Source organism: Chrysemys picta, chromosome 1 (assembly GCF_011386835.1).
Source record: "Chrysemys picta bellii isolate R12L10 chromosome 1, ASM1138683v2, whole genome shotgun sequence".
NCBI classification, from domain to species: domain Eukaryota; kingdom Metazoa; phylum Chordata; order Testudines; family Emydidae; genus Chrysemys; species Chrysemys picta.
In genome coordinates this window covers 112,675,477-112,688,318 of record NC_088791.1, presented here as the reverse complement: position 1 = coordinate 112,688,318, position 12,842 = coordinate 112,675,477, and the positions used below count along the sequence as shown (strand labels likewise).

The 12,842-nt window shown below is 45.0% G+C and overlaps 1 protein-coding gene across 35 annotated transcripts in view; it reads right to left on the bottom strand.

The window, feature by feature from the left end:
- Window positions 1–12,842, bottom strand: part of CACNA1C (calcium voltage-gated channel subunit alpha1 C) — a 723,794-nt gene that overhangs the window by 120,956 nt on the left and 589,996 nt on the right. For 34 of the 35 annotated variants that reach the window (XM_065582596.1, XM_065582633.1, XM_065582651.1 and 31 more), the window contains 7 exons: window positions 11,447–11,654; window positions 10,486–10,606; window positions 8,178–8,292; window positions 6,724–6,844; window positions 6,541–6,610; window positions 3,427–3,559; window positions 229–358 (listed from right to left, as the gene is read on the bottom strand). In XM_065582596.1, coding sequence (XP_065438668.1) covers window positions 229–358; window positions 3,427–3,559; window positions 6,541–6,610; window positions 6,724–6,844; window positions 8,178–8,292; window positions 10,486–10,606; window positions 11,447–11,654 — 898 coding nt within the window. The remainder of the gene's footprint in view (window positions 1–228; window positions 359–3,426; window positions 3,560–6,540; window positions 6,611–6,723; window positions 6,845–8,177; window positions 8,293–10,485; window positions 10,607–11,446; window positions 11,655–12,842) is intronic. The other variant, XM_065582612.1, reaches the window with a different exon arrangement.

The window sequence follows — 12,842 nt, the reverse complement described above, 5'->3', positions numbered from 1 at the left end:
CCTCTTTCCCCAGCAGATGTTTGTGATATTGATCTGAGGCCAAATTCTGCCCTGGCTTGCCTTCTCTGCAAGCCCATTGATTTCCCTTGGCCTACTCAAGCCAGCCCCAGAAGCCTTCGATACAGCCCTCTCTGCACTGCCATTAGTTTATTCTGGCATGGATTCATGATCTGATTGAATCACACTCTTAACATGTTGTGAGGGAAGGAGGAAGGATGGGAGGCATACTTGGTTCCTAAAGGAGTAGTGTTTGACAGGGTCCTCAGCTGCCAGGGAGATGCTGCTGAGCAAGATGAAAAAGAGGATCAGGTTGGTGAAAATGTTATCATTAACGATTCGATGGCAGTGGAGACGAAACCTGCAAGAGAGAGGAAAGACACAACCTTATCCATCAGAACCAGCTGCAAAGAGAGCTAAGGGGTGGGACTCCTCCACCTTTGCTGCTGGGTCTGTACCTGTAAGAGTGTTCTGCATAAGTCTCTCTGACCCAGGAGAGGGGGAAAAAGCTAGGCCAGGCAGTTGTACCTGATCCTGCAAAGTGCTGAGTGTCCTCAGCTCCCATTGAGCCACACAAGGGAGCCACAGGAGATGCTTAACATCTTGCAGGACTGGGCCCTTAGTGCTTCAGTGAAGGAAAGAGAGGATGGCAGCCATTCTGTTTACATATGTTTGGGTCCCTATTCAGATTTAGTTGTGTTCTACAATAAATGACCTCCTGTTGGTTCATCCTGAAATTACACCACTTGGCCTCAATTAAAGGGAACTAAACGAGATAGGAACCCAGTTAAGAAGAATCTTCAGAGGTTCTTTTTGCTTCTTTTCCATACATGTTTTTCATTTACCACAGACCCCGAAATGGAACTGGAATTTCTCTGGAGAGGTGCTAGAAGAGCTCCACTCACTACCCTGGCCTCAGACAATAACAGGAAATCAGGCGCAAGTTGGGGCTTCTAGGGGCATAATATCATGCCATGTGGTGTCTCTTTGCTGAAGCTCAGCCTAATACAAAGCAATTCTTACCCTTAGCAGGAACCTAGCAGGCAAGAAATAAAATAGACTCCAGTCAAATGGAAAAGTGTCCTTCTCCAGTTTACTATGCACCTCCGTAACTCCCTCCACCCAAAGATCTCAGAGCACTTTACAAAGAATGAGGACTAAAGCATCATTATCTTATTTCGGTCCCTTTTTGGTTTATAACACCCCCAACCCCTATTAGATCAACTTTCCAGATAGGTGCAGAGGTTACATTGCTTGCCCAAGAAATCGCAGTGAGTCAGCGGCAGAGCTAGAATTAGAATCCAAGAGTCCTGACTGCCGCTACCCCACTGTCTGCTATATACACTTGCACACCCTTTATGACAGCCTCATGTTGGGACTGCGCTCCTACACAATGACCCCATGGAAGTTCTGGGAGGCCTTGTGCATCAGGCAAGCATGCTTACTGATACGTCCTTGGAAGGACGCAGCATGCATTCCCTTCTGTGACAGCCATAGTCTCCCACTCCCTTTGGAGAAGCTAGTGCCACCAATGACACTGGCCTCACATGGTACTGTACTTAGGAGAGCACAAGGACCCCTGCACTGGGGCACAAGAGAGATGAGGTTCCTTGTGCCCTTTCTCCTTTGCACACCCATGCAGGGCTTGGCACAATCATGCCACATGTCTTTAGTTATGTGTGTCTGATATAACTAAGCACCCCCACCCAAAGGAAGCACCACATGTACTCCTGGTGCCAGATGGACCTGGTTTTTGCACTTAGGGTAACCAGACAACAAATGTGAAAAATCGGGACAGGGGGTGGGGGTAATAGGAGCCTATATAAGAAAAAGACCCAAAAATCGGGACTGTCCCTATAAAATCAGGACATCTGGTCACCCTATTTGCACTTATGTTATTTGTGCATCAATATGGTACATCAGGAAACCCATCTGTTAATTAGACTCCAAAGTCCTAGCACTGTCCCAGAGTGTAAGGAGAATATTTTTTAATGTAAATGGAAGAATACCGATGGATGCAATTACTGACATTTCCAACTAAAAGGGACTAGGGCAGAGAAGAGAGGACTTGAGGGAACTGTTAATGATACAAGTAGCTTTTCCTCACTAATTCACCAACTCAACCCAGGGAGCCAAATCTTACTCTTACTGAAATCAATGAGAGTTTTGTCATTGATTTCAATGGGAGCAGGTCCCTAATGACTGGTAATCATTGGCATTTGATGGCTTTACAGCCATCTATATAAAATAGGTTTGTGGTCTCAGGAGGCCGTCAGATCACCAACATATTCTACACATGACTGGCCACCAAGCAGCCTTCAAATGGTAATGCCTTTCAGTGCCTGTTGATCACAAATGATCTGATCTGGTGATGAACAGATGAAAGGCTGTAGATGCCATACCAATTCCTCAACTTCTCCAGATCCCCTATTTTATGTATTTTATTTCTAGTGCCCAGGTTTCTTTTCAACTTTGGTGGAGGTCACCCCAGAGCCCCTGTGCTGGTCAGACTGGTACTGATCTCCTGAGGGCTCAGAATGTGGCTCAGAGCACCTACTACAGCCCTATGTGCTGGTGCAGAATGCTGCCCCCAGCAGGCCAGCCCTGCTCTGTGGAGCCATGAGCTCCCCTCCTCCATCCACTTTTCAGCATCCTGTTCCCTGTGTGGGCAGGAAGTGGGCTGAACTGAGACTGACCCAGCTGGAGAGCCAGGGTCAGAGGACTAAACGACAGACGAAGAGTCTCCAGGAAGCGCTGCTCCATCCCAGGGCAGGAACCTTCGCATGTAAGCTGGCCAACTAAGGTACTGAGATAGACTCTGTTGGTCAGACTGAGGACTGAGCCTGTGGAGGGCTACAGAGATATGACTAACTGAGGGTACCGTGATGGGCACTGTTGGACTGTTAAAGGACTGAGCTGGGAAGAGCTGCAGTACATTACCGAGTGCTTTGATATAGGCCTGGTTGGACAGTATACCCTGAAAGGGATTTGCTTTGTTTAGTTTCACACAGGCCTGTGTGGGACTCAGCCAGAGGGCTGAGTCATGGAAGATCCACCTGATGAGCACAGCAGCTGACAGGGGGCACTGTGAGTGGAGGAAATTGAGAAAAACTGCAGGCATGCACACACTCAACTGGGGGGGAGGGGCTTGTAAGAGGAGGGTGACACCCCTTTATACAAAGTATTCATGATCTGCCTCTCCGACAAACTTTCTAGGTGCTCTGAACTCCCCTTAGGCAGTGATACTGCATAGAGATCCCTAGAGCAGAGCTTTCCACCTGGGATTCCAAGCAAGGGGTTCTGCAGGACTGACTGGGTCACTGAAGCCAGGAAGCTCTGCACAGCATGTTCTTGGGGGTCCAATACAAACAGGAGACCTGACCTGCCTTTCATGGTTGGAACACTGCAGCACAGCAACTTCTCAAGTACCTGTTGGTAGGGCTGAAGATGAAAAAAGCACTGGCATCCGGCATGGGCACAGCCTTCTCTTTGAGGTGCAGTTCAGACATTGGGCGTGGCCGAGGGCCGACAGGCATTTCAGGCTCCTCCTCCTCTTCCTCTGCTGTAAGGAACAGTTGTTTTTTTTAATGCTATGGAGTAGCAGTAACTGGTTCACTTGAGTGCAGAGCACTTTATGTACCCAGAAGTTTCAGTTACTTCTCTGGGTTGAACTACAGCTAGAAACTTCTCCTGTTGCATTATATGAGCCCTGCACAGAGCCAACACCTTGCCTGAGGTTGTGTCAAGATGAGTGAGTGTGTGCCACTGAGAAAACACTAGGGATGGCCGCTCTGTCAAACACCAGTCAGAAGTTCTCAGAATTGCCATTTTTTAGAATTCAAGAGAGAGAAGAATTGAAAGGCTTGAGACAAAGGTAAAACTCTTGAACCAAGTTCCTAAGAAGCAGAGCTGCAGGCACTGCACAGATCAGTGACTAACCCGCAAGGAAGAAATGCAGAGATGGGGGCTTTGGGCCTTATGGGGAAGGTTTGAAAGAGAACTTTTACCCTTTGAGGATTTCAAGCCCCTGCTGAAGTCAGACGTTGCTTTGTGCATGGTGCAATAGCATTTCCCTTCATTTAGTTAGTAAGAGAGGTAGAAATGCTGAAAGATGGGTGAGATTACTGGCTACACACAACAACATTCATCTTCCGGCCAACGCCTATGAGGCAATTCTACTGTAATAAAATAGTTTCTTTGGCCCACACAAAATGAGATAAATTCCAGGTAGACTCTAGATCCGCATTCTGCTTTCTTTCTCCTTCCCTTAGGGCCAGTCACTGTGCTTGGCTGGGCTTTCAACACATTAGGAAATGCAGATGAATCAGCTCATACCTTAATCTTGGTGCATAGCTACTGGGGACAGGAGAAAAGCAGCCTTTTCAATGCATAACCCGAGTGCACACAAATGGGCTTCTCTCTCTCCACACCTCCGTTAGCAGGAATTCAGCTCAGAGGGTTTTGGATAAATGTTTGCGTTCGGTACACAGAGCACGTACCTTTTAAAACAAGTTTATTTCTGTAACAGCTCATGCTTCTATCGTATTGGATCTTGTAATACACTGGAAGTTTATATTTTTCACAAACTCTATGGGTTTAAGAAACATTCTTTCATGTGTGCTTTTCTGTATAGTCCATGTAAAGGAGGTGATGAGGTTAATGACTGTAATAATACTATAATTGTAACACTTGGCACTTTTTTGTGCTTTTCATATGAGGATTTCAAAGTTATTGACAAATATTAATGAACTGACTCTCACAAATTTCCTATGAGGTAGATAAGTAGATGACCTTGTTTGACAGATGGGGAAACTGAGGAAGAGGTTAAGCAACTTGCCCAAACTCTCACAGGATGTCTGAGAGTTGGGATTTGAATTTTTTCTGTAGCTGAACTAGATTGGAAGATTTGCACCCTGTTTTACCTTGATGAATCGCTCATCATCATCATCGTCTTTCTACTATATGTAAACTCACTGATGGTGCTGATCTCTTTCAGAGACTCAGCAGAGGAAGGGGGCAGAGTGGTGAGTTGCATAATAAGTGTTCTGAGGATCAGTGGTGATGGAGGTTTGATGCTGGATTGTGTAGTAGATACTGTAAGAGGAGGTTAGTGGGAGTGAGGCAGGTGAAGCTGATGGAAGAGTGAGTGGGGAGGTTTTAAGAATAAAGGTACAGCTAGAGGGAAACACATGAAATGACCATTTCAAATCATTTTCAGGCACTGGGTGAGCGTGAGGGATTTTAGAGGGTGGGATGATGGTATCTGTGAGAGGATCACTGGAATTAAGAGATTAAGCCATCGATTGATAGTTGGTAGAAACAGCTGATTGCAGATGAGAAAAGAGAACATCTAGGAAAATTGGAGTACTCCAGTCTAGGCACAGCTAAAGTACATCCACATGCAGGCAGTGGGCAAGAAGAGGTCTGAGATCAGGTGTTGTCTCAGATAGACAGGATATGGACACACAGCCCCTCATGTAGCACAACAGGCTTGGTTAGCTAAGAGGACGAGGAGCCCATAATGTCAGGTGGTCACAAGGAAGCTGATAAATAGGAGGGAGAAATACAAGTGATTGGAATAATTACTTCCTAATAGGCAGGGGAAGCCCTGGACCAAATTTTTTGAGAACCAATTGTCCTAGGCCCTAGAGGGGTTCTGTGGGGTCAGAGTTTCACACAACAGCATGAGAAGACCATATAGAATAGAATGTCATAGATTATAATATGCAGTGTTGTCGTAGCTGTGTCGGTCCCAGGATAATAGAGAAACAAGGTGGGTGAGGTAACATCTTATTGGACCAACTTCTGTCTCTTTTACCAAAATAAGTTGGTCCAATAAAAGATATGACCTCACCCACCTTGTCTCTCTAATAGATTATTATAGTAAATTTGGTCTAATAATAGATAACAGATTCCTAAAAATATACCTGAACATATGAAAAATTTCAAATCACCTGACCTTTCTGATTTGCTTTTTGATTTGAGGGACCCAAGAGAAGCAGCCAGGAAATTGCAGGGCTAATAGCTATCATTTTCACAAATCACTAAGATCAGGAGTGGTCCCAGAGGACTGAAGAAGAGCAAATGTAATTCCAATTTTCAAAAAGGGTGAAAAGAACAATTCTGGGAACTACCATACAATTCACTTCACTTTAATAAAGGGTACAATACAACAGCAAATAACCATGCAGCTGATCTGTTAGCATTTCACTGATACCACCACCAGGGACAATTGGCAGCATGAGTTTTCGGAAAACTGATCATGTCAGGAAAATCTGTATTCTTTACTCATATTTAGGGCTAGCTTTGCTGGCACACCAAAGAGGGTGAGGGGAGAAGTGTTTTTACTTCACTTTTTTTGCCCCCCAATCGTGGAGGCTGCTGTGACTGCATCAGCCATTGACACAAATTTGAGGCATCTCAGAACTTGGATAATTATAATAAGAAAAATAATTTGATCCAATATGATCAAACTGTTATTACTTTAGGAACTAGAGCCTCTCCTTCCTGGATCAGTGGTAAGGAAAAGGGGATGGGATGTACCTGGAGCTTCTGTAGTAGGATATGGGTTCTTCTCTTCATTTTCATTGGGCTGATAATCATCCACATTGATCTGACAAAACAGAGGAGACAGAGACAAAGCCCTGGTCAGACAGTGCCCTGACTTTTTGTTCACTCAGAAATCTGAACTGCTTATAGCACATTGGGTGGTAAGAGATAGCAGACCTTGGTAGTAGGCGGGGACTCTCCATCAGCAGTGATAGATTTCAGCTCAATTTTCTCCTCCTTTGTCTCCTCCTCCACAGCTGGTTTCTCAATCTCCTGTTTCTTTTCAGGACTAGCGGTCCTAACAATTCAACAGGATGAAAAGCAAACATTTACAAAGGGGAAAAGGGGTTTCCCTTTCAGAAATCACAGAATCATAGAATATCAGGGTTGGAAGGGACCTCAGGAGGTCATCTAGTCCAACCCCCTACTCAAAGCAGGACCAATCCCCAAACAGATTTTTGCCCCAGATCCCTAAATGGCCCCCTCCAGGATTGAACTCACAACCCTGGGTTTAGCAGGCCAATGCTCTAGTGCAGTACAAAACATGACAATAATCAGCTGGCATCTCCATTCTGCGTCTGGCATATATGCCAGCAGGCTCCTCCTTCCTAATGGCTGGAAAGGCAACATCAGTGACAGTATCTGCTGAGCTTCTTAGTAATGTATGCGTGCGTGCGCGCGCACATTTGACCACAGGCCTACGGCTTTGACCACAGGCCTTCTCTTCACTCACCCAACTCCCACCAATCACATATACTGTATGAATAGTTTTCAACCCCTAGGCTATGATCCTAAGTTATACTGCCTGCAGATTTTCCTTAATATGGCTCCCAGTTTCACGCCAGCAGTCTGATGGTCTTTGCTGGTTATTTGTGCTCTGCTTGCTATGCCTGCTCTTAGGCAGGGCAAATAGACCCCTGATCATAGGAATACTCTGCCAGCTGCAAAGGTGTCCTGCAGAATGATCAGCGTATCAGAGCAGCTCCCCTCTCCAAGCAACCAGAAAGAAGATATGGGGACAAGAAGCAACAGGTGGTGACAGAACATCAAGCTTCCCTGCTGCCAACAGCCAGGAGGAAAGGAGGAAATCTGAGTGAAGCTTCACCCTTGGCAGGAGTCCTTAGAAGCACCACAGGAACTGGGATGAGGAATGGGGGATGTGGCATCACAGGTGAAAAAGTGATTGAATGTTTGGTCTTGGGAAGTAATGGCTGAGACTGTCCCTGATAAACATCAACCACTGAGGGTGGGGTGGGGATCAGAAAATATTAGGGTAGCTCAAATGGGGTCATTGTGTTATCACTTCCTACTTCTCCTCCTCCAACACCATGTTAACTGCACAAGCCCCATCACCCTGCATGCCTCCTCTCTGGTTACACTGTCCCAGCCACAGGAGCTAGTGACATGCTTTAAACCGTATGCTTCAGGGTATTAATGGGGCAGCCTCCTCCACTGAGCATCACCTCCACAATGCTCCCAGCCCAGGTAATTCAAGGAACAGTGAGCTCAGGGTCCCTCTAATAGCTGGGTTTCCCCACACAGCGGTGCAGCATGGTAACCCTAAAGCCTTCCTTTTGCTCCCTCATTTCAACCACTTTAGTTTTTAAAATTATAGCTATAGATGGGTTTACCTAGCTAGTTTTTTCCTTTCTTTTTCCTCTTCCTCTTCTTTCTGAGCAGATGTCAAACTCTCAGCATCGGCAAGATTGTCCACAGCGATAGCCAAAAATACATTCAGCAGGATATCTGTTTGTGTATTTCTGTAAAGAAAATGGGCTTGGAAAACTGTAGACCAGGACAGGGAGAACCTTAATAACCTGAAATGCCAAGCTGCAATTTGATCTCACACAAATGGTTAGGCCACACAGACACAGACACATACCCTCCCACCCCCCAGGGCTAACACAATACACTGTGTTTTCAAAACATTCAAAACCTGCCTTCCTGAATTAGGCATCTAAATCCATATGTAGGCATCAAATTCAAAGTGGCCTGTTTTTCAAAAGAGCTGAGCACCCCAAAGTCCCACTGAAGATAATGGAAACTGCACACGGGTTCAACCTTTGAAAAAACAGGCCACTTTTCTTTAAGAGCCTAAATACGTATTCAAGATCCTCATAACATTAGGCACCTGTCTGTGAAAATTTTCGCCTATGTACTTGAATTGAACAACCTCATTAAAGGTCTCCCCACAGACTTGATTGGCCATAATTGACATTACATATAGCATTGTCATTAACAGTGTATCTCTAAGGGGACCAAAGTGAAATTCATTATAGCTGAGTGCTGAGGGAATCATTTGGCAGCTCTGTCAAGTCCCAACGTAAGCCCATGCATGTAAGGTATTCAATACAAAGCAATCACGCTCAAATAACTTGAGGGGCCTGGATGGACAAGCTAGGAAATTTGGAGCTGGAGTTGTAGCTTCATCCTTTCCCTTGTGTCTAGATCAATCACTGTTCAGAGACCCCCTCTACCACAAAGTTGAATTTCAGTTTCTCTTATGTATCAGAGGGGTAGCTGTGTTAGTCTGGATCTGTAAAAAGCAACAGAAAGTCCTGTGGCACCTTTAAGACTAACAGATGTATTGGAGCATAAGCTTTCGTGGGTGAATACCCACCCCGTCTGACAAAGTGGGTATTCACCCACGAAAGCTTATGCTCCAATACATCTGTTAATCTTAAAGGTGCCACAGGACTCTCTGTTGCTAGTTTCTCTTATGAATTCCTTGGTGTAGGTTCTTATTACAGCATAATCCTATTTAAGTGAATTCCAGTTAAAGACTTGTATTGTAAATATACAGAACCCTCTTGGACTGTCACCGTGCTGTGGGGTCAAGGGCCCAAAATGCAGCCTTCCAAAGCCAGCTGGCTTGCAAAGCTGGCTGATGTTTTCCTTTTCACTGTTTACAGGGGGACCTGAATTGCAACCTTTTCTAAGATGACAGACTGCCGCCCTCGACCTTCAGATAAATGGGATTGCACTATCTCACTTTGAAGAGAGGGCAGCACAGGGCAACAGAGATGTCAGACACCAGGGTCTGAGAGATCTAAATTATGAAGAAAGATCAAAGGAGTTGGGATGAGTCTACAAGGTGATCACGCAGAAGAATCAGCAGGAAAAATGTATCATCTCTGGGGAGGGGATCATCCATTAGGGGAACACAAACTAAACCAGAAGGAACTAATAGCAGACAGGGATTTAGGACAGATCTACAGTCATGTACTTCATGCAAACTCAAGTGGAAAGGACAGCTGTGTTTCATATACACACGGCCCTCTGTGCAATGTGCTGAATATCTCCTGGAGTGTGATCAGTACCTTCAATCCTCACTGAAGTCAATGGGTATTAAGGGTGCTCAACACCAGCTCAGACCCATAGGTAACAGGGTATAGAGTTTTTATATCTGTTATACAAGTAGAGTGTAATATATGAAAGGAGATCTCTATCATATTGGTGTATAAATGAGTTAATGTAGGATCTCACATAAAATCTAATCTGTGAAACATGCTACTTTTATAGCATTTGTATACCGTATACTGTAAACTACATATATATTTGTTCCACATGGGGTGTATAAAAATAATAATGGAATAAATTAAAGCAAAAAATACACTGCAAATACAGTAAGTAGGTACATAGATTAGTTTCTGGACAAGGTAAGGACTAAGGTCTGGTGAACAAAAGGATGATGGAATTAAACCAAAACGATATTTGGCATATTGGCTCGGCCTTACCCTACTCTGACAACTGAAAGTCTTAGTATCAGTTCAAATTCATTAGATGGCATTGATTTTTAGCTGTCAGAAGCCAAAATCCAGAGCCAGGTAAACCGTAAAGGTGACACTCACGAAATTCATACTCCCCTGACACAATAAGGTAGTAAAACATAGTTTTAAATGCAGCCCTGCCTGGAGAAAAGGTAGCATCAAAGGATACAGTTTCCGCAGATGAAGAGGATGATGAAGTAAATACAGACCAACATTCCTGGAAAAGAGGGGCCGCCATAAGCCATGATCCCATCATACATCACCGAATTCCAGTCCTCCCCAGTCAGGATCTAAATGACACATTCCCACCAATAAGGGACACAGTGTTAGACCACAAAGCAAACCTGAAAACCCCATGATAACAAAGAAACCCCACCCTCTCCTAGAGAAACTCCCCGGGGGACTCGAACTGGTGGATGTATCCAACCAGAAAACAAAAAGGAGCTGAGAGGGCCTGTGCTCTGAATGTCCAGATGTTCCCATGAGGTCTGACCGCTAAAGCCAGGCAGATATCCAAGCCAGTTCTGTTCAGGTTTCCTGGCCATTTCCATATGATGCCATGGTGTGCCTGTTTGCATCAGTCAGACTGCTGAACTGAGTGCTGGAACAGAACGCTCAGCACAGTGGAGTAAGTCACAGCTACGTATACCTCTGTATAGCAGGTGATTTTCACTTCCCCTCACCATGGACACAAGCTAGCTATATCTCTGCTCTTTTATGAACACTTGCAAAGCTGTAATCAGAATATAGATACTAGATTCCCATTCTGGTTTTCTTGAATCTCTTCCTCTCATACCCAGCAGTACTTTGTTAGGGCAGAGAACTAATGCAGGGCTACACTGCAGTTTGCTAACCTTTGACAGGGTAGTGCCTATCTTCTGGCCTCACCGAGTTAGGCACATGAAGTTTGACCTCTGCTATAGACGGAATTCAGCTCAGCTCCTAACCTTGGCCACCATCTCAGCAGCTGCAGAACTTGCTGTCATGGATCACTTTCTGCAGCAGACTAATTTAATCTCAGTCTCACTGAATACCAGTCTGCACAGGAATGATCCAGGCCCTTCTCACCCCAATAGGGGCCACACACGAGCAGACTGTCAATTCCTTCCTAGAACTGTTGTGATTCATACCTGAAATACCGTGAGGAGGGACTGGGGGAAGTTATCGAACGTGCTCCTCTTGGTTTGCATCTCATCAAAGTTAAACTTGCCCCCAAAGAGCTGCATTCCCAGGAGTGAGAAGATGATGATGAAGAGGAAGAGAAGCAGCAACAGGGAAGCGATGGAACGGACTGAGTTCAGCAGTGAAGCCACTAGGTTACTCAAGGAATTCCAATACCTACAGGAGCCAAAGAGAGGTGGTTAGGATTCGTTTCCCAGGGCAGGTGCTCATGGACTGCATCAGATATTGTTTCAGACTGCCTACTGCATATAAACAAGCATTTCCAAACACCCTGTTAAGCAGTGAATCATCCATGTGCTTCCCTGAGATAATGAGACCTACTGCAGTAAATGAGTAATTTTACTACCACACGTGTACGTACACAATTCCCCCCCGCCCCCGGCCACACACACAGACAGAAGATTACTGCAGTGCTCTCAGACTAATACGCTGCAAATCTCTTATCAATATACAGTGATTAGTTCTTGTTGCTTCAGTGAGTTACATTCTAACCAACCTCATTACAACACTCACAGCTGGTACAGCAGCCAGAATACCTGACTCCAGAGAATGGCTCTGTAATAACGGACAAGAACAGATGGGGAAACTATTTGGATGCAAATACAGACTTGTCCAAAATCCGGTGTGTGCACGTGTGCGCGCATGTGCTCAATCTTGGAAGGAGGCCACTAGGCTTTCTGGTGTTTGGAAGCCTGGGGTAGATACTCAGGGCCATCTCCTCCTCCCACACCGGTTTTCAATAGTGTAACTCCATTGCCCTCAGTGGAGATACTCCGGAGATGCTTCGGTGTGATATCAGATTCAGGCCTCAACAATTCCTTTGCCTTTTGCTTCTGCGAACTGCACATTACCACTGTTCTTTGTGCATCAAACTCATTAAATTGCCTCAGTACATCTTTAAAATGCTCCTAACTAGTTCCAGATTGATATTTTCTAATATCACCCTGGTACCTTGGTGCCAGTTGGATCCCGATGTTAAAAATCAACAGAACATTTTTAAAAAGCCTTTGAGACAGGCATACATTTCATGGACATTACTAAAATGAAGCCCATTTATTGCAATTACTGACAGAAGAATAAACTGTTTGTGACAGTTCCAAACCCTACATTCCAAACCCTTTTATATAATGATATACAATGTTGACTGCAGCCATTAAAACAATTAGTGTTAAATTGATAAGATTGGTAATTCTCCTCCCCACCCACTGTATCCATATATCAGTGATGGGGTCAGAGTGGGGACGTTGCAAAGTGCCTTCAACCCATTGTGTGCCCATTCAGGAGAGCATCCAAACTGCCTGGGGGCTCACAGAGGTCCAAAAGGAACAGGGAGAAGATGGGCTG